The sequence below is a fragment of the Macaca thibetana genome, chromosome 4 (assembly GCF_024542745.1).
Source record: "Macaca thibetana thibetana isolate TM-01 chromosome 4, ASM2454274v1, whole genome shotgun sequence".
NCBI classification, from domain to species: domain Eukaryota; kingdom Metazoa; phylum Chordata; class Mammalia; order Primates; family Cercopithecidae; genus Macaca; species Macaca thibetana.
In genome coordinates, this window is record NC_065581.1 from 67,351,990 (window position 1) to 67,375,029 (window position 23,040).

Below are 23,040 nucleotides of genomic sequence, written 5' to 3' on the forward strand. Positions count from 1 at the left end.
TAAGGTGAATTTAATAGTCTGACAAAGAAATAAAGCCTGGATACTCTTAGTTCAATTCACTAGTGATGGAAAGGTATATAAAGTAAAATTGCTTAGAGAAAGAAAAAAGTCAAATGGGATAATACTTCAAAAAAATAAGAGTATGATCACCAAAAGTCTAATGAAGGTTTGTGAATCATGTTTTGCAAATGGCCATTTGAGTAGTGTGACTCATGCAATATCCTCCCTCCTTGGCCTCTTTCCACAGTCAGCCAAAAATTAGTGATGAAAATCATATGAGAAGGAAATGTATCAGATGGTTTTAAATCCTGACATAGAAACATGGTTTGCAACACCATGAATGCCGAACTCTAAAACTGCAGGTATTCTGATTAGGATGAAAGACAAGTTTAAAAATCATGAGTGATACTTTAATGGTTTCACTCCAAATGAAGTGGAAAAGAGCTATCTTTTAAATTTTTTCTTAACAACTTTATTTTTTGCCTGCCTGATTTTATTTATTCCCTGATCTGTGAGCCCTGATATGTGACGTGTATTTCTATAGTTCTAAGGTAACTTTGAAGCTTCATGATTTTCACCATTGTGGATCAACAATATAATTTATCCTATTTCTCCCACTGCGGCAATACTGAAATAAAAATGTTAAACCAGTTTATCTGTTTTCTAATGCCTGGTTTACTCTTCTGAATTCTATAAATCATTCTTTTTTTCATATATACACATACATATGCATACACTATATGTATACATATATAAATTTACTATATATCCATACACTATATATACACATATATAGGTATATATACATATATTGTAAATTTATATATATACATATATAAATTATATATATACACATACATATATAACTACAAATAAATATGCCTACAAATATCCATATATACCTCCTATATATGTATATAAACCTACTACATATGCCTACAAACATATACATATTCTCTCCCTCTACACACACATACATGGACCTACACAGAAATCTGCAGGAAAATGACACCTTCACATATTCAAAGGGATCCCCAAAGAGTTCAAAAGCCAAGATTGGAAGCACCAATACATGGAAAGATGTATTTAAAATCACAAAATACTTCTTGGACACTGAGAAAACCCAAGCCACACAAACGTTTACATATGAGCGTGATGAGAAGGTGGGCAGACTGCCTTAATTAACTTTATATAAACTCTTGACATAAAAGTGAAAAAATGAAACATAAATGATATCTTAGCTCAATCGTTAAAAAGCCAATTACCTACTTGTGAACGTTTGCCACATACAATAATACTCTAAAGACACTTCATGATCAGAAGTGAGAAACTCTAGGCATCTGCATCCAACCGTCATTTTATCTGTGAAACTGCTAGTAAAGCATAAACCTGAAAGGCATTACTCCCAGCTCTAAGGCAACATTGCTATCATTAAAGAAAACCTGTGCCTGAGTTGGCTGAGTACCTTCTTGCAGAGTCCTCTGTCCTCGCGGAGTGGGAGGGTCACACGGGGAGAGACTAATAAGGGCAGAGATGCGTCCCCCTTCCCCACTCGCAGGGAGCTCACTCCTCGGCGGTGCCGCAGCCCTGTCCGGACTCCACTGCGCCTCTGAGGGGCTCAAACACGAATTCAAGGTAAGCTGCGCGGCTTTGCGACCGGCCCTGCACTTGCCCTCTCACACATGCCCGGGCTATGTCATCTGCTCGTGTTTCTGATTATCTGTGTGCATCTGCTTTTCAAGAAAATGTAAAAACTGTGCTACACATGGAAATACGTTTAGGTGGATACATAATGCACACCTGCATACGTTCCCATAGGTGCTTTAAGGACGGGACCAAAAACGTTTGGCAGGAGACGGCCACTCTCATGGGCTACATATCATGTAGTTCGTGTTCCTGTGTTCACATGATGCAGGCTTCATGCACTACACTTAAGTTCTAGGTGGTTTTTCTGGCTATGTGTGTCTGTGAAGCGGAACTATGAGCACTGCTGATGCGGGTAGGGACAGACATCAAATACATTACAAAAAAAATGAGGGGTTAAAGGAGCAAAACAAACTCACTATCAATTCATGCCGTTAGAGCGCTTTTTTTTTTTTTTTTTTTTTTTTTTTTTTTTTTTTTTGACGGTGTTAGTCCTGGAAGCGAGGGAGCCAGTTAAGGGGCGTAAGCTAAGAGACGCGGGGTTCCGCTGCGCTGCCCTCGGGCCCGGGGTTACCTACTCCACATGCGGGTATTTCTCCCAAGTGCGGCTTCTGGGGAGCGGCGCGGGCGCGGGCGGGGATTCCAGGATTGCAGCCCCGCCACGTCCCGGAGCGTTCGGCCGCGTTCCTTAATTACCCTGCAGCATGCGCAGCGCGGCCGGCCAGAGCGCCGCCGCCGTCCCCGCCGTCCTCGCTGCAGCCACTGCCGCCGTCGCCGCCGCGGGAACGTCCCAGTCGCCGCGCGAGGAAGACGCGGCCCCAGCCTCCGCCGCCTCCGCCGTCAGAGTCCCGCGGCCACCACCGAGAGCGCGCCCGCGCCGCCGCCACCGCGGCCGGGAGCAAGGAGGCGGCGCCGGGCGGCCCAGCTAAGGCGCTGCAGGGTCGCGAGGAAGTTTGTTGGCCCGGAACCAAGCACGCCGTCGGGCACGCTAGCTCCCCGAGAGCAGGCGGGCGCGTAAGCGAACCCCCTTAGAGGTTACCGAGGGAGCGGGAAGCCGGAAAAAGGGTGGGCAGAGGAGCTGGGGGACAGGCGAGTGACCTAGGAGCCCCAGAGGAGCTTCATTTGATGAGAAGGTGAAGAGGCAGAGGGGACCAGCGTGCCTTGTCAGCCTCAGGGGACAGTGGGCTGCAGAGCAAAATGAGGAGGGCCCAGAATGCTGATAATGAGTAGTTTCAATAGAACAATCCGGAAATAGAGGCAAGGGAGTGATCATGAGCCACGACTTGAGATTGGGAGCTGGAAGGGTAAGGGAAATAAATTGTGCCACCTCCCTCAACCCCTAATTCCAAGACGACTCAGTCCCATCTTATGCTTGGATAAGTCTGAGGAGGATTAAGATGTGAGGATAATCGCTCTGCTCTAGGGGAATTTACATCTGCCTGTTAATGGAGGAGATGAAACAAAAGCACTCCAATACCTATTTTCAACCACCTACCCCCCCCCCCAAAAAAAAGAGAGAACACCGACGCCTCCCCCTCTGCCCAAATCAAACACCACGATAATTCTTTAGGAGACTAAAGGGAAAAAAAGAAAGAAAAAAGCCCCTGCTCGTATGTGTTGTCTTAGCATCTCCTTGTTGTTGACTGGTGGGAAACTTGCAGGACCCTCTCTAAGTAGAGAGATCTTTGATATGGGCCTGCAAAGCTGAGATATTTAGGTATTCCAGTGGTGAAAAACATGCATAAATGCCCCTTCCTGTGGAGGGCTGACAGGGTTTTTGTGTAGGAATATCTCTTCAGGATGAAAAAGAGGAGGGTGACCCCCAGAGGTAGAAAGTTTATGCTCTCTCTAGGGGATAGAAAATGGAGAAAGTAACTGGCAGGTGCTTCCATTACGTTTTGTCCTACCTGAGCTCTCTAAGTGGTAAGGGACCTAAGTGGAGTTTCCTGGGAAAAGAGAGAGACAGCGTGGCAAAAGAGCAAGAAAGTGAACCTGAAACTGAAATGGACAGGTCCAAGAAAGAGCAAAAAGGTGAAAGAAACCCAAATGTGATTATTATCACAATTGGGACATCATCTCTATATCTGAATCATTCTCATCCTAGAAAACCATCCAAAACAGATGGGAGCTGATGGTATTTTCCAAAAATGGAAAATTTCCATCTACTTTCTGGTCCTCCAGTTTAATCTCTCTTGCTGCAATTTTAGTTTATTTTCTCCAGCAGGCAGAAATGCCAATGTGGGTACACAGAGTCAATGGTTCTAGAGGCGGAAGAAGATATGAAGTTAGAAACCATGGTAGTGTGACTAAGTGGCATCACAAATGAAAATTCAAGTGAAGAATGAAAAATAAACGGAAATGTAAGGAAGCAGGGCTATAGAGATGCTAATATATAACCCTGAAAAGATGCTGAAAAAAAAAAAAAAAAAAAAAAACCCAGAATGAATAGGACCAGAGTTGAGTCATCTGAGGCAGGCCACATTGAGGATGTACATCTTAAACAGGCAGAGAGTAACTTGCTTAGCAGAAGAGATCCAGCACGGAGGGCATTCCAGCCAGAAGGAATTGCATGCGTGAAGGCTTAGAGGTGGGAGCAAACAGTCATGTGCCTTGTAAGACAGAGAATCCAAGCAGGGGTGAAATCTGAGATGGGTAGAGCAGATAGCACCTGCCAAGGAGAGATTGGAAAGGAGAGGCTAAGAAGCAACGGACTTTTTAGGGTGTTATTTTGTAAGCCAATAATAAAATAATCAGGTGAGCAAGTTGCATATTAAATTTGATAGAAAGATGATGAATGCAGAGTGGACTATTAGGCCTCTGTTATCTATGCGTATGTTATGAAGCGCAAAGGATTTCTGACCTCCTCTCTTTAAGAGAAATCAAAAGGAATTGTGAAGGCATAAGATTATTCGATCAGAAAACTAGTAGAGCCCTTCAAATTGAAAAAAGAAATAGGAAAAATTTATGAATTTGAAAATATGTCCATACTTTATATATTAACTTAAGATGATATTATATATGTGGAAAACAACAGAGCAAGAGAATTGTAATCAGAAAAAAATGGGGGCTGGGCGTGGTGGCTCACGCCTGTAATCCCAGCACTTTGGGAGGCCGAGGTGGGTGGATCACAAGATCAGGAGATCGAGACCATCCTGGCTAACACAGTGAAACCCCATCTTTACTAAAAATACAAAAAATTAGCCGGGCGTAGTGGTGGGTGCCTGTAGTCCCAGCTACTTGGGAGGTTGAGGCAGGAGAATGGCGTGAATCCAGGAGGCGGAGCTTGCAGTGAGCTGAGATTGCGCCACTGCACTCCAGTCTAGGCCACAGAGCAAGACTCCCGTCTCAAAAAAAAAAAAAAAAAAAAAAAAAAAAGTAGGTCAGTTGTGATGGTTGAAATTGAGAATGGTCCTGGAAAAGTTGATGGAAACAAATCATAGTTCAGAGAAGTCAGTGGGTAAAACAGACAAGTTGATGAGAAGGGAGAGAATAGGTTAAGTGTGCTCAAAGGAAGTCCCAGGTTTGAGACCCTCTGGATTTAGACACTAGTTTGGAAGTAATAGAAGAAATAACAAAACAGAGGAAACGTGACAGAGTTGGACATATTTCATAGTACAAACATTGGGAACTAGGGAGTATGCTTTCTGTGGAGGCAGAGAGCAACTTCAATAGTACTATTTTTTGTCCCACTAAGTAACTGAAATTATGTTCACTGAGCTTTCTTTTAGTAATTTGTACTCTATTTCTCCATCATTCTTTTCTTCATGCACATCATGCTACAGATGTTAAGCCCATACCTGTCTATATCACTTAGTGGTTCCCAACCTTTCATTTGTTTATTTTTAGTCCAAATGTATTGCCTTAGACCGTATCATTCTACAGATTGATCACATGAATACCTACTAAATGTCAAGTTTAAAGAAGACACAGATAAATAAAATACAATCTGTTTCCTCCAAGATGTGCAAGATAGGAAAGAGACAGAATGCAAAGGAGTTACAGCAGTGCAGTATAAAGTGTGCAGAAGCATAAGTGGGTATTGAGCTCTGTTGGATCACAGGACAGTGGGTAGTGAACTCTTCCTGGTATGATTCTCACAGACTTCACAGAGGACATGGCATTTGAGCTACACATTGAAGGCAGAGTAAGTGTTTTCCAGATTGGAGAGGATTGGAAGGACTTTCCAGCAGCCAAAAAAGCATGTGCAGAAACCTGTGAATCGTTAATAATTTGATGGCGAAGGGTATTTGGAAGAGGTAGCCAGACAGGTGGTTGGACAGATGAGTTAAGACCCCACTGTAAAAGAGCCTTGCGTGCCTCACTTTGGAGTGGGCAATGAAGAGCCACCAGAAAACTTTGAGCAGGGCAGTTAAGTGACTAGATCTTTGTTTTAGAAATAGAATTCTTGAGAAGTTAGGAGGTGAAAATAAAGGAAACAAGACAGAGGACAGGAATCCAGTTAGGAGTCTACTGCAGTTTTCCAGATTAGGAATGGTAAAAATGTGAACTAAGGCAGTTTCAGTGAGGATGAGAAAGTTGGTAGGGATTCAAAAGACATTTACAAGTAAATTTGATAGACTTTGACAGAGATTTGATATGGGGAGGGGGTAAATAAATGGAAGATGATTTTGAAATTTTTAACTTGAGTTCCTAAGTTAATGATGATGCCTGTAATTAAAATGTGTGGGTCATGAGGTTTCTGTAGAATATAATGAGGGTAGAAACTTTGCCTAAATTGCAAAAGACATCTGCACATTTACTTCAATTTCATTACTCCAGCCACTGATAAAACTATGAAATAATGCCAGACCTAGTCCTAAACTCTTAGGGATATTTTACCTGATTATTGGCTTGAATTTTTTATTCTGTAGGCTTGGCTCTTCAGCTAGTTTTCTCTAATAGTTTACAGACCCTACTATAGCTTCACTAAAGATAGATTCTAAAGATTGGTGAAAGAACAGATGTGTAACACCTGTTGTTTTTGCTTATTTACACAATGTGTCACTTCATAACAGTATGACCAGATTTTCCTGGTGGAGTTATGTATGTATAGGCATACTGGATGGTGGTCAAGAAGTTTCGATTTAAAAATCAACCTCCTACACAGTCACGCATTATTTCCCTTCATAATAAATGCTCTGAAAACATAAGTTATTTGTCATTTAACAAATTACATCTACTTTTTTGAGAGTTGAGATGCCGTGTACATTAAATGTAACAACCTATGTAAAGCAAATAAGTATTCTCTTTCTATTTCCTCCTCTTTTCTCTCTTTTTTCATGTGTCCTTTACATATTATTTTCTATTTTGGTGTTGGCTTTAACACTCTGACCTTTTTTACCTAACACCAAGTTTCAAAGATGTACAAAGAACACTTTAAATAGTTAGATGGCATAACAGTAAAAATATTAATGATTCACAGGCAGATTTGATTTGGCTCACTCAAAAGCTGGTGCTGAGAGGCTCCTGACCATCCATTTAGCAAGTCCATCTTTTTTTTTTTTTTTTTTTTTTTTTTTCTTTTTTTTGAGACAGAGTCTTACTTTGTCACCCAGGCTAGAGTGCAGTGCTGTGATCTCAGCTCACTGCAACCTCCGCCTCCCGGGTTCAAGCGATTCTCCTACCTCAGCCTCCCAAGTAGCTGGGACTACAGGTGCCTGTCACCACGCCTGGCTAACTTTTGTATTTTTGGTAGAGACGGGGTTTCGCCATATTGGCCAGACTTGTCTCGAACGCCTGACATCAGGCAATCTGCCTGCCTTGGCCTCCCAAAGTGCTGGGATTATAGGTGTGAGCCACCATGTCCGGCCCTACATGTTATTCTTAGTGATGGGTTTTGTTTTTGTTTTTGTTTTTGTTTTACTTCTTAGTGTCTCTCTCTCAAAGAAAACATGATGTTTGTTTATTTTTGAGCTCTGTGACCAGACTGCCACAATGGACTTTCCCTATTTGGCTCACTGGTTTATCCCCAGTGATTGTTACATAGTGGAAACCTCATCCTATCAATAGGTATCAATAGGATATCTATAGGCCAGGTATTAATAGGATATCAATAGGTATCAATAGAATATCTATTGATAGGATGAGGTTTCCTAATGCCTATGATTAATGGTAATGAGTAATGATTAAGGTTTCCTAATGTCCCTCTCTATTCATTTTGTGTTCTCTATGTACAAATAAAGATTAATAAGAACTTAAAAAAATCTAAATCCTTATTCAAATATACTTGGTTTGGATAGGTGCCTTAATGATTTCAAGAGCTTGATTAAGGAAGTTGAAGGGACAATGGCTTTTAAAAATTCACTTACCCAACTGGTACCCAAAATTATTCCATATGACAAACGATGGTGAGAATAATGGGATGGGGTAGAGGTTAGGGCTAGGCCTTCAGCCATTTATTCTCTCTTTGTTGCCGTAAGAAATGTATTACAGGGAGGGCTGTCTGAATGATTTTAAGGCTTTATAGGCTCCATCAGTGTTGTCTACTCAAGACTGCCAGTGCTGGGCACACTCACCATTGTGACTTTGGTGCTTTGTAGCACTGGAAAACTCTCTGGGGTCTGGCCAGAATCTTGATAGAAATAACTGAAAATTTAAGAGAATGCATATAGGAATGTGATATGTCTGTCCCACATCCTGAGAGAAAACATTAAGGTATAACAGTAAAAGCATTTTAGTCAGGCAGTCTTGGACTTGAATCCCAGGCTTTGAGATTATTCTATGAGCTTTAGTGTTTTTTTTCTGTAGTATGGGATCTGATACCTGTCTTCAGTACCAACATTAGGCCTGCTCTGGACCCTACATTTTAGAACACCCAACTATAGTCTTGCTCTGGATGTGCACCTGCTCTCAGGGTTAGGAGTTTACAGACCTGAGGGGATCTGCCCACTTAAAACCTGAGCTTCTAGACCGGTCTCTGGATAGCCAAGATCCTGATATTCCCAGAAAAAAAAATGACCCTTAACCCCCTGCAGAGTCCAACAGACTCTGTCCTTGGGTCCATCTTCCCAGGGAAAGACCACAGGTGTAAACACTCCTAGGCCCAAGGAATGGTCAAGAGGTAGCTGTTTGCAGGCATTGTGGACAGAGCTTTGACTTACTGGCATATTTACATAAGTGTGTGTGAGGCCTTTCAAGCTGCAGATGGACCCAAGAATGAAAAAAAATGAGGGATGAACTTTGGTTCAGGCCAGAGGCTGACTCATCCCATATCACCTGCTCTGTTACATTCTAACTTGACATGGGCTTTCAAGACTTTATGAAGGTATTTGCTGAAGTAAAATGAGAAAACATATTTTTTATCAGTGTTATTAGCTTTATTTTCACTTTCAAATATTTAAACATATGGTACACAGACCTCTTGCCCTGCACCCTGTTAATGTTTTGGGTGGCTGCCTCTCTAGTTACTATTAGTATTAAAATAAAATATAATATATAAAATAAATTCTACTTCAGAAAATGAGACCATATGTGACCAATTGTCTTAGTTCATTTTCTGTTGCAATAACACAATACCTAAGACTGGGTAACTTACAAATAAAAGAGGTTTATTTTGGCTCACAGTTCTGGAGGCTGAACAGTTCAAGACCAGGCAGCTGTATCTGGTGGGGGCCTTTGTGCTGTGTCATAACATGGCAGAAGGCAGGAGATGCACACTGAGAGCCAAACTGGCTTTTATAACAGACCCACCCTCATGATAACCTCTTAATACTGTGACATTGGGGATTAAGTTTCTAACACATGAAATTTGGGCAACACATTCAAATCATAGCACTAATATTCTCCATAGCCTTCTTAACATGTATTGTGAGCCGTCTTTGGACAAGTTTGAGAAAAAAAATTGAGGGCCTTAAGAAACCTCAGGATCCACATATATTAGCTTGAGGTTCTTCATTAGCCACTCCATTGAGAAAACATTAAAGATCTGTATTATAGCTTAACTTTTATCTGGGAGGAGCAACACATTAAAGTGTGATAACATTGGCTTTGATTCATTTGTAAATCTGTCTTGATAATCACCTAGCTGGGACCTGCAGGGACAGGAAGGAAACGTGGCAAGTTTTGATGAGGAAGGAGGTTGTGGACAAAGCCAATAATTTAGAAATCCAGGGAAGGTACCAGAGGTGTGTTTAGAGCATCAAGAAGCAGCCTGAGAACAGCAGGTGTCTGGGAATGGTGAGAGGTTTCTGGTCAGGAAAAAGAGAGGTTCAGAAAGACCCAAGGGAAACTTTGCCCTTGTCAGTTTTGTTGAGGTCAACCTGCTAGTGCCTCCAGCAAGGTTTAAGATCTGAACAATTTGTTTTTAAAACACATACAAGGATTTATTGTGAGACCTTGATGAAAAGTTTTTCAAATGTTTCTAGCTGAGTGGTCTACACTTCCATTTTATCAGTAATGGAGCAATAGAACCCTCAAATAGTGAACACATTTTAGAAATGTGCAAAGAGAGGCCAGCGCGGTGGCTCACGCCTGTAATCCCAGCACTTTGGGAGGCCGAGGCAGGCAGATCATGAGGTCAAGAGATCAAGACCATCCTGGCTAACACGGTGAAACCCCATCTCTACTAAAAATACAAAAAATTAGCTGGACGTGGTGGCGGGTGCCTGTAGTCCCAGCTCCTCGGGAGGCTGAGGCAGGAGAATGGCGTGAACCCGGGAGGCGGAGCTTGCAGTGAGCTGAGATCATGCCACTGCACTCCAGCCTGGGCAACAGTGCAAGACTCCGTCTCAAAAAAAAAAAAAAAGAAATGTGCAAAGAGAAATAATATTCATGATAATGACCCTTGAAAGATTATAAGATCTTGTAATGCCTTAAGAATTATTTTTAAATATTGAATGATCACTACAGATTCCAAAATAAGTATATTTCACTGTATCTCAAGATTTGTAAATTGGCAGTCTCTTACTTTTTAAAAATTCAACAAACATTTATTGAGTCTCTGATTTTCCAAGTACTGTGCAAGGCACCTGGGATATAGTGATGGACAAGACAGATATAGCACCTGCTCTCATGAAACTTAGAGTTGAGTGGGGAGCAATAAACATATGTATACAGAAAAAATAATGTCTAAGCTAGAGACTAATGTGCTTCTTGGTCAGGTAAGGGCTTTTCCACATAGTAACATTTAAATTGAAAACTGAAGGATGAACAAGACACAGAATGTTCCAGGATGAGGAAACAGCATACACAAAAGCCTTGAGGTTGAAAACAGCCTGACAATTTCACATACAGGACATCACTGGAAAGAATGGTACCAAATGAGGCTGGAGACATGGATAGGGGCCCAGTTATTTGGGACTTCTAGACTGTAGAACAGCTTTTGGACTACATTCAAAGTACAATGGGAAACCATTAAAAGGTTTGAAGCAAGGAAGTGACATGATCCAACTTTCATTTCAAGAAAAGTTCTCTACTGCTATGTACAGAATAATTGTGTTCAGAATTCAGTAATGGATGGAGGAAACCAGTTAGGAAGCGGTTGAGGGGTCTAGACCAGGGTGATCTGAACTAAGGTAGTGGCAGAGAAATAAGAGAAATAAGTGGATGTGAGATGTGTTTGGGGTAACCCTTGACATGACTTGTTGATGGTTTGGAAGTAGGAGATGGGGATAAAGAAGACAGAAGAATCAATGGGGTCCTTGGATTTCTGGTTTGAGCATTTTAATGGGTAGTAATTACTGAGACTGGGAAGAGCATGAGAAGAACAAGTTGTGGTTGGAAATCAGGAGTTTATTTGGATGTATTAAGTTACAGATATCTGTGTGACATCTAAGAGGGAATTTTGAATAGGCAACTGGATACACAGCCTAAAGTTCAGTGAAGAGGACTGGATGGAAGATGTAAATTTTAGATTAATCATCTTACAGATAATATTTAAAGCCAAGAGAATGGTGACATCACCTAAGGAGACATTATAAAGAGAGGACAGGAGGGCTCACAGATCCCAATATTAAGACATCAGATAGAAGAAAGGTCTGAGAATATTTACAAGGAAATCCCAGAGAGTGTCAAATCAGGGAGGCCAATAAAAGAGGGTTTCAGGAAGGAAAGAATAGTCGGCTACTGGAAGTGCCACTAAGAATTGAAGAAGGGAAGAGAAAAGGATTCTTCTTTTAAGTTCCTGCTGAACTTGGTGAGATACATTTCAGGATAGTAGAATGGCAATTCTTCAGTAACTAGAACATTTAGTTAACTGACCATAAATCTTATATTCTGCAAATACTTTGGATAAATGAGATAGAAGCTAAGTGGCTCAAGGAAGTAATTAGGAGATGTCAAGATCGAATTCATATGCTTATAGCTTTGTAGCCCTCTGGTTCTTTGTTGTTGTACCAGGGACCAAAGTTTCAGTGAACATAAATTTCTAGCCTGCTTTGATGCTTCTCCATTGTCCAAATATCAGTGTCAACCTTAAGCTGAAGAGACAGGTGTAACTAAATTTTTCCAATTATTGTTTATTAATATGTAAAGCAAACAATTATAATTTCAGGTACCTTTTGAATATTGACTAGGTTAAGGCCCCATATAATACACATGCATTAAATAATTTATTCCTAGTATTATTTCCAATTTGAAGATGAATAAATTAAGGCTTAGAGAAGGTACATAGCTTCTCCACAACTAGCAGAGTCCAGACATGAAGCCATGATTGTCACCACTGTGCCAAACGACTAATTTATCAACTGATAGAAATCACTTTTGGTTAAAAATATAACCATGGATTTCTCTAAAAATCAGATCACTATTTACGAGTTCATTCCTTTGAAATAGAATTAATTTCTTTAACAGCTACCAACTGATTTGAAATAATAGCTAGGATAACTTTGCAAAATCATATGAGGATTGAGACTATATCTAGATGAGAGAATTCAAAAGAAATAAGGCTTAAAACCAGCTGTTTGATGTTTAGAACTACACGTACAGTTTTAATATTGCAATTGCTGCTTCTAGCTATTCATCCAGAAAGATCTGAAATCTTGAATTAATTTTAAAATGCTGGTCTTATTTGGCACACACAAAGAAGATGGTGGCTTTAGTTTTTTTCTAAAGACTGTCTAGCGATAGAATTTAGACACTGGTATAATGAATTCTTTTATATTTGACTCTTGATTAAACTTTGAACGATGCATGTAAGTGATATAGCATTTATTTGCATATTTGGACCTCTTAGAATAGCTATTTTAATAACACTGCAATTACCAAATACACGGAGGGAGCCATTATATTTTCGCTTGCAATTTATTTCCGCATTAGTTGCTTCACTAAAAAATTTAATTTAAATGATGTTTAAGTTTTCCATTACAGGGGTTCTATTGACTAAATCTTTTATTTCAGTACCAAAGGAATAGAAGTATACATTCAGAAAGACAAACAATTATTGGAGGTAATACATTAACATTAAATATAATGTCAATAGCAGGCTCAGGTGAGGTAGGCATTACATGTATTCATTTTTTCTTTATAGACATAAGGCAAGATTACTTTTCACATGTGCAGTAATCACTTCAGTAAGAGTGGTTATTCAATCCAATAACAACATAGTTAAGTTTATAGAAAACATGACATCAATTAAGCCAAAATATGTAAAACTATTATTCAGAAGAAAAAACAGACTTGTGAATAATAAAATTATATTTTAATAATGTGAATCATTGTCTATTATACAATGCAAAAAGCATAGGCAACTTAAAACAAACAACTGGATTAAAAAAAGGGGCAAAGGAGGCTGGGCACGGTGGCTTATGCCTGTAATCCCAGCACTTTGGGAGACCAAGGTGGGCAGATCACGAGGTCAGGAGTTCAGGACCAGCCTGGCCCAATCTCTAATGAAAATACAAAAATTAGCTGGGCACGGTGGCACATGCCTGTAATCCCAGCTACTCGAGAGACTGAGGCAGGAGAATTGCTTGAATCGAGACCCTGGAAGTGGAGGTTGCAGTGAGCCGAGATCACAGCACTACACTCCAGCCAGGGCTACAGAGCAAAACTCTGTCTCAGAAAAAAAAAGGCAAAGGGCCAAGGAGTTGAATAGACATGTCTCCAAAGAAGATATATAAATGATTGGTAAGCACCTGAAAGGATGTTCAACATCACTAATACTTAGGGAGATGCAAATCATATCCACAATGAGATACCATCTGACACCCATTAGGATGGTAATTTTATTTATATATATATATATATATATATATATTTTTTTTTTTTTTTTTTTTTTTTTTTGAGATGGAGTCTCGCTCTGTCGCCGAGGCTGGAGTGCAGTGGTGTGATCTCAGCTCACTGCAACCTCCGCCTCCCGGGTTCAAGCGATTCTCCTGCCTCAGCCTCCCAAGTAGCTGGGACTACAGGTGCCTGTCACCATACCTGACTAATTTTTTATATGTTTAGTAGAGAAGGGGTTTCACTATGTTGGCCAGGATGTTCTCAATCTCTTGACCTCATGATCTGCCCGCCTTTGCCTCCCAAAGTGCTGGGATTACAGGCGTGAACCACCGCGCCCAGCCTATATATATATATAGAGAGAGAGAGAGAGAGAAAATAGCAAGCATTATCTAGGATATGGAGAAATTGGAGCCCTTGTGCATTGTTAGTGAGAATGAAAATGGTGCAGCTGTTATAGAAAACAGTAGTCTGGTTTCTCAGAAAATTAAAAATAGAATTATTGTATTGTTAGCAATTCTACTTCTGATTCTGGGTGTATACCCAAAAGAATTGAAAACAGGGACTCAAACAGGTATTTGTATATCTATGTTCATAGCAGTATTATTCACAATAGCCAAAAGATGGGAGCAACCCAAATGTCCATTGATGGATGAATAGATGAACAAATGTGGTATATACATACAATGAAATATTATTCAGCTTTAAAAGAGGAGGAAGTTCTGACACAATGTACAACATGATGAACCTTTAGTACATATGTTAAGTGAAATAAAGTCACACAGATACAAATACTGAATGATTCCACTTATATGAAGTACCTAGATTACTCAAATTCATAGAGAAAGAAAGTAGAATGTAGGCTGCTGGGAGTTAGGGGAGAGGAAAATGGGAAATTTTTTTTTAATGAGCACAGAGTTTCAGTTTTGCAAAATGAAAAATGTTCTGCAGATGGATGGTTGCACAGCAGTATGAATTTATTTAATTCCACTGAACTGTGTATTTAAAAATGGTTATGAATGTAAATTTTATATTATGTGTATTTGACCACAATTTTTAAAAATAAAAAAGTGTCACTGTAAGCGTAGTTGCTTAAAAAAATTTAAAAGCAGAGAAAATTTAGCTGATAAGAAGCTGTATCGACATCAATAACTAACTAGAAACTAATCTGAACATCTTTTCAGAGCTGTTATACGGATTAAGATATTGAGATACACAGTTGCATATATAATCATATATCCTGTTATATGATGATATGTGATGTAAAATTGATTGTTTTTGCTTTGGTAAGATTTTCTGGAGATGTTGAAAGGAGCTGCATACAATAAACTTGATTCAGATTTTTGTTGTTGTTGTTGTTGTTGCAGATCTGTGGCCACTTGTTCACATGGTTTCAAGGCACAATGAGACTCACTGGCCCTTGGAAACTTTGGCTTTGGATGTCAGTGTTCCTGCTTCCTGCTTCCACTTCCGTGACCATTAGGGACAAGACAGGTATCCAGGCCAACTCTTTGCCTAATCACCAAATGTTATTTATAGCCTTTAAATCATTAAAACAAATCTTGTTAAGATTGAAAAGGCCATAGATGAATCTACTATAACAGAATGAATTACAATTCATTGCTTTCTTCCATTGATCTTCCCATGATGTACATTAGGAATTCTTAAAATTACCTCATTTTTTTTTCATATGCATAGTATATTAGTCTATGTCTTCCTTTCGTCTTCATTATTTACAAGTATACATACATGCATGTGTGCCTCTGTGTGTGTATATATGACATTATATATCTTTCCCTTTCTTTTTCAATAATTATGCAAGTTATAAGTATGGAAACTCATTACTAATTAGGATTAACAAGGACATATCTAATCTTAATTAGGTAAAAGTGAAAAATTGGATAGGAGGTATAAAAGGAAATGTAGTTTAATTATATGTTCATTTTGTAGTATCTTAGATGAGGCAAACAAAAGGTTGACAGATCTTTAGAGCACTTTTTAACTAAATAGACAGTATTTGCAATTAAATTTATCAGTCTTTTCATAAATATTTCCAAAAGGCTTAAGGGAAATTTGAAATATTTACCTTCACCTCTGCTTTTTGAAATTGATTATGTGGTTAATTTGGAAGACCTTTCTTGAACATTGAGTGTGTATAAGTTACTTAGCTAAATGTAATTCATATTACAAGGTTGAATTAGACACATTGGAGAAGGCATTTGCTAGGGAAAGAGAAACTTCATCTTTCCTATGCAAAAAAATCACATATAATGTATTCTGATGATAATCACATATGATTATGTATTCTGAGACTATTATTGTGCCTATTCTTTTGAATATTTTTTTCAATAATTTTTGCTGAACAAGTATAAACCCACTCTAGTAGAGACTTTTGAGTTTGAGACACACATAAAATACAATTACTCATAAAGATCTAACACATCATAATCTTTCAGAGTGTTATGTAAGTCATTATGATTTTTTATTATTTGGCAGAAGGTGCATTTCCTAAAATAATCCACATGAAAGTTTAAATATTCTGTTATTGTACAAAAGACATCCTGTGACTGTCATACAATTTGTGGGGGGAAACACTTTCTTTCTTCAGTGAGAAATTAATCAGCTGTGACTCATGGCAACTACAATATGTAAAAAAGGAAATGAGATGCATAGGGCAGCGGAGTTTATTCTGATACTATTTCTACTCTTCGGAATTTCTGAGTCTCTTTTTGTAAAGAAATATAGCAGGTAATGTGCTTCACAATTTAATCTGAGATGACAGGACTTTTTTAGTTAGAAGGAAGAATTAATCTTTGGTTAAATAGGGACAGTTTTTAGGCACATGCTAGTGGGTAGTAAATGTTCTTGATGATAGCAAGGATTTGAAGGACCTAAATAAACGGTTCTCCAATTTTAGTGTGAAAAAGAATCACCTTACGTATTTGATTCCTGAGTCCTCCTCTCACATATCCCCATTTTGCAGGTCATACTGGGGTGGGATTCAGTAATTTACATCTTTAATAAGTTCCACAGATGAATATAATGCAGGATTATCTGAGGAAAACTCTTAGAGAAACACTTACCTTTGAGATAATTAACAGACATTTTGGTTTTCTTTTTTTCCTTTCACCTGATTTGGTTACCTTGCATTTTATGCACCATTTTATGCCAAGGTTCCTTTTTTTGTTGTTATTTTATTTTATTGTTTACCTTTAGTAACTTTTTAAAATTGTGATAAGAACACTTAACATGAGGTCTCCCCTCTTAACAAATGTTTAAGTGTATAACACAGTACTGTTAATTATAAACACGGTATTATACAGCAGATGTCTAGAACGTAATCATCTTGTATAACTAACAGTTCCCCATCTTGGGATTCCCCTGAATGTTTGCTTTTGTAGCTCTAGTATCTCAACTCTTTAATCAGGTTACATGATGTGTAGGACTACCAAAATGCATATATTCTTATCCAATTTACTTTGCTGAATTAATCTTTCTGAATGATTTTCCCAACAGTATGAATTCAAAATTAATCTGAACTCTAACAAGATTCACTTAACATGAAGCATTAAGGGAAATTAATAAAAGAAAAAAATTATGTTATTTTTATCATGCCATTTGATAGAGGGTGTTCGTAAAGCAACACATACTGAATGTGTGATGGAAATTGCTTAACTTCAAGTATCGTTTGCATTAATTGAAAATGTCAGCACAGCACTGTCAAAGGGATTATTGAAGAATATGACACACTGGGCATGGCCTGGAAGGAGACCCTTCTTGTGTCTTGTGTATCTGATTCACAGTGCAAGGTTCCCTTTTTAGTTTCCTCATGTGCAGACCTGCGCGTGTGGTCACTAACCATTTACCGGAGGGAAGTGATTACATCTAAAAATAAAATATAACAAATCTGAGAGAGAGGCTAGGGTTTCAGTGTTGGAGTCTGTGAAGTTGTCAACAGTTTACTATTAAACCTAAATATATGACAGATAGATTGGGCCTTTTAATTGCTTTACCTTAACACTTCGGTATGTTTAATAATTACCTGGAATTGTCCCAGTTGAGACAGAATTTAAGAGTAATATGGAGAGATTCAATAATAACTTGAATTTTAAAATTTTGAAGGTATTAGGAATTCAGTCATTTCATATTCTTTCATCAATTTTCCTATTATATTGAGATCACGGGATAAGGTATATTTGTTTGTTTTCCTACTGCAAATGAACTTCCATTTGAATGTGACAGTTTCAGCTCAGTTACTTGTCAAAAGAAGGTGGGGAAGAGAATTGTGTTAAAATATATACAATGCTAGAAAATCTCAAAACTTATTTTAATTAGTTGCGTAAAACTCTTTCCTCTAATATAGAAGACTATGTATCAAATAATTAAAGTTTCATCTATTTTCTTTAATCTGTTCTAAGGCAAAAGTACTATATCGTCATAAAAAGCAATAAGAAACAGAAAACCAGAGTTAAAAAAAAAACAGGCTAAATAAATGAAAATGACAGAATGCCTTTTAAGTAACACATTTTCTTTTCATTATGATAAATCTTCAGTTTAAGTGTCCAGATTGACTTGATTATAAATTTAAATTTAGGCCTGTAACTATTCACATAAACCATTCTAAGGTAGTTTTCTATTAATTACAAAGAATTACAAGGAAAAAAACCTATTATTCCAAAATGTGGCTTTTACTAGTTGGCAAACACTTCACGCTTAAACTCAGAGTAAAATGTATGCTGTTATATAGAGAATTGTATTTTGTGTTTTTAAGAAATTCTTGTGTTCAACATTGGTACCATGTAAAAATCCTTCATTGACAAATGTACTTTGTAACTCCTAAATTTTGAAAGTGGAGGAAAGCTTCACAATGATTAAATTAATAATATAGCTTCTAACTAGGTATTTTCCTTTGGAAGAATTGGGCATTTAAGCAGAGGCATGAAGGCAGTGTGAGGGCAAGGCACATGAACACCTGGGAAGCAGTCACTTGGTCCTCAGGCTCTGAGGCAGGGGCATGCTTGGCATGTGGGAGAAACAGCAAGAAAAACCGGGAGACTGGAGTCAAGTGAATGAGGGGGAGGAGGTGTGAGGGTACATGGCTCCTGAGAAATGCATCTGTACTTTCTGTGTTGTCAAAATCTGATTTCTAAGCCTGCATGGTCAAAGGCTAGACCTCGGACTCTGGTAAATTCGCCAAAGCAATAAATCCTGTCCTGTGAAACCTCTTGGAAGATGTTCAACCTTTGCCCTGTAGACCCTTCCCGGATATCAGGTGGACAGGCAGGCTTCTGAATGTATGCCCCTCATTACCTCTTGGAAGCCTTATTTCACAGTTAATTGAATATTGTCGTATTGTATTATTCATAATGCATTGTTATTAAAGTACAGATGTGTGGAGATATGTGCATTTTAGCAAAGTTAAAATATAAATTATATCTTGACCAGACAAATTATGTCTTCTTTCCCTGCAATCAGTAAACTGGTATATTAATAGTGTAAGTAATACAGGAACCCTCACTAAACTGCAAAGAGTATAACAGAACATGTTTATGTTTATTTTGTATGATGACTATAACTTTGATTTTCCCTTTTGTTTTTGTAGTACCCAAGGAATTACCTCATCCCCTGGCTTTTCCTAAGGCCAGAAGCCTCTGTGTCCAGAGAGCAACTAGTCCATTTTCAGTCTGAGTATCAGCAATATACACAGATCTTTTAGGTATTAAATCATTTGAAAAAACAAAACATTAAAAGATTGGATTTTAGCTGGTCTGAGCTTCTTAGCCATTTGAGAGGAGAAAAAAGGAATTCAACATACTTTCAGGGAATAATAAAAAAAAGTGGAAAAGTGGGTTTCAACATACCTTTGGTGAATACTGTATTAAACTGAAGATTTATATGAATGGGTATAGAAAGCATCAGACCGGGCCAGGCTCTGTGGCTCACGCATGTAATCCCAGCACTTTGGGAGGCCGAGGCAGGCAGATTGCCTGAGGTCAGGAGGTCAAGACCAGCCTGGCCAATATGGTGAAACCCTGTCTCTACTAAAAATATAAAGATTAGCCACGCATGATGGCAGGCGCCTGTAATCCCAGCTACTTGGGAGGCTGAGGCAGGAGAATCGCTTGAACCCAGGAGGCGGAGGTTGCAGTGAGCCGAGATCACACCACTGCACTCCAGCCTGGGTGACAGAGCAAGACTTCATCTCAGGGGGAAAAAAAAAAAAAGAAGTATTACACCAATGAGAGGAAAAATGTTTAACAAAAGATGGGATGTGATCTTAAGATTAGAATGCCTAGCAGTACAATAGGAGGTCAAACCAGTAGGATAACACAGAGAGATTAAGGGGAAAAGTGATTTTCTCTGTGTGTGCGTGTGTGTGTGTGTTTAAGCACACGTTTGAGGGTGGGAGCATAATGCATTTCTACTAAACAATGAAGATAATTTCTTAGGTATGCTATTGTTTTGTTTAAAATATGTATTTAAGAAGCAATGTTCAATACAGAGGGGGGAGAAGTTAGTTATGGGAAACTTGTGTTTTGTTTCTACTCCACCATTGAGTGGCTGGCTCTGTGATCTTAACTCCTCTTGGATGACTTGTTCTTAGGTGCTCAGGATTCTAATTTTTGGAACAAGAATGGGTAAACATCTTTTTTAAAGTATGTATTTTCTTTGTAGGTAATCTAGATAAAATAATGATATACCCAAATGTGATCTAGCTACCTTCCTTTGGCTCCTTCCTTCCTTCCTTCCTTCCTTCCTTCCTTCCTTCCTTCCTTCCTTCCTTCCTTTCTTTCTTTCTTTCTTTTTTTTGAGACTGAGTCTCACTCTGTCACCCAAACTGGAGTGCAGTGGCGTGATCTCGGCTCACTACAACCTCCGCCTCTGCCTCCCAGGTAGAGGGACTACAGAAATGTGCCACCACACCTGGCTAATTTTTTGTATTTTCAGTAGAGATGAGGTTTCATCATGTTGGTCAGGCTGGTCTTGAACTCCTGACCTCAAATGATCCGCCCACCTTGGCCTCCCAAAGTGCTGGGATTATAGGCATGAGCCACCACGCTGGGCCCCTTTGACTCTTTTCAGTACCCCCCACCAACTCTGTAATTTACCCAGGTCCTTCAAGCTAAATCAGGAGGAAAGTGGGGCTGATAGTTATTAACATCTTAGTATGAATTTGTTAAAAACATTTGCATTTGCTTTTGAAAAAGATCCGTTGATTAAGGTTTTCTAAGCAGTACATCTTTTTAAAAAAGTATAGACATTTTAAAAATAAATTTTATGGTGTATATTTGAGGTCTATAGCATATTATGGGATGGATATAATTAAATGACTTTTGTAGTGAACAGAATAACATACCTATCATCTCACATAGTTACTTATTTTTGTAACGAGTGGCTAAATCTTATTAAATGAAAATCTCAAAGGCAATACAATTTTATTGTATTTTCTTAGTCCTTATGTTGCACATTCCATCTCTAGATACATTTATCCTACATATCTGCTATTTTGTATCCTTTAAAGTGTATTTCTCCATTTCCTACCCTCCTCACACCAGTGATAAATGCTGTTTTATTCTCTGTCTCTGTGTATTTAAGCTCTTTTAAAAAATATTCCACATGTGGGATCACACAATATTTTTTCTCCTGTGTCTGGCTTATTTCACTTAGCATACTATCCTTAAGGTCTATCTATGCTGTGGCAAATGGAAAGATTTTCTTTTTTTTAAGGCTGAATTATATTCCATTGGATAAAATGTCTAAATGTAATAACAAAACCCATAAAACTCCCAGAAATGATCATGGGGGAATAGTTCCCCAACATTGACCTTGGCAATCATTTTTGGATATCACATGAAAATCTCAGGCTACAAAAGTGGAAGTAAATAAATGGGACTAAATCAAACTAAAACACTTATACACAGTGAAGGAAACAATCAACAAAATGAAAAGACAACCTATGGGCTGGGAAAAAATAATTGCAAACTACTTATCTGATAGTTAATATCCAAAATGTATGAAGCATTTTTAAAACTCAATATCAGTAAAACAAATAATCTGATTTAAAAATGGGCAAAGGATTGAAATACGTACTTCTACAAAAAAGAGATAAAAATGTCCAACAGGTATATGAAAAAGTGCTCAACATTACTAATCATAAAGGAAATGCAAATTAAACCACGACGAGACATTACCTCATACCTATAAGGATAGCTATTATCAAAAAGACAAGAGATAACACAAATGTGGCAAGGATATGCAGAAAAGAGGACTCTAGCACACTGTTGGTGGGAATGTGGATTGATTATAGCCATTATGGAAAACAGTATGGAGGTTCTGAAGAAATAAAAAATAGAACTATCATATGATCCAGCAACCCCTCTTTTGGGTCTACATCCAAAGAGATGAAATCCCCACCTTGTGAAGATATATCTGCACCCCCATATCATTGCAGCATTATTCACAAAAGCTAAGACATAGAAACAACCTAAGTGTTCATGGGTGGATGAATGGAAAAAGCAGTGCAATTTTTTTTTGTGGTGAAATTTTAGTCATTACTTTTGCAATAGTCCAGAGAGCCTTTGAAATGACACGGTGCTTTGCCTTTGTCTACTTGACATGATATTTGGATATTTGAGTCTTTTCTGTAGTCCTTCAAGGTACATGCACACTTACTCAAAAGTGTGCTTTACTTTATATTAAAATATGTATTTTAATACTTAAAGAAATGAATATACCCACCTTGTGATAGCTATTTCCACTGCCTTGCCATTTTCGTGCAATGAATCCATAATATTCATGTATTCAGATTATTGTGCCTTAAATCTTACATGTAAATAATTAACATTTAATTTTAACTTTTTCAGTTTTTCACCACAAAGCACGTATGCTAAAGATATGAAATGGCATTTGATTTTCATAAAGACTTTTAGTGTAGACTTTCATAAATGTTGTTAGAAATGTTGAATTCCATTCATTTCAAAGTCATGGTTTATTACTTTGAAATCATCACATATTCGCTAAGGCCTCAGAAGAATTTAAATAAGATATATGCTGTTTCCAACTTGGCAATAGGCCAGTATACCTTCTTCTCATTACTATCTTGAGACTTGTTTTGCTAATCACCTACTGGGGCTTCCCTACGAACATTGTGAGTAATTTAATCTTATTTATTATGGTTACATAGTCACTCATAGTCATTATAAAAATATGATAAGAATGGAATTTTGAGTTTTTCAAGAG

At 38.2% G+C, this 23,040-nt stretch overlaps 1 protein-coding gene across 4 annotated transcripts in view; it reads left to right on the plus strand.

The window, feature by feature from the left end:
* The first annotated feature begins 1,144 nt into the window (after positions 1-1,144).
* The window catches only part of COL19A1 (collagen type XIX alpha 1 chain), a 336,630-nt gene continuing 314,734 nt past the window's right edge, over positions 1,145-23,040 (plus strand). The window contains exons 1-2 of one of the 4 annotated variants that reach the window (XM_050789707.1): positions 1,145-1,635; positions 15,168-15,294. In XM_050789707.1, the coding sequence (XP_050645664.1) occupies positions 1,534-1,635; positions 15,168-15,294 (229 nt within the window). In that variant the 5' untranslated portion in view covers positions 1,145-1,533. Of the gene's footprint in view, positions 1,636-2,442; positions 2,659-15,167; positions 15,295-23,040 lie in introns of those variants that run through there. The other 3 variants (XM_050789711.1, XM_050789708.1, XM_050789709.1) reach the window with 3 other exon arrangements.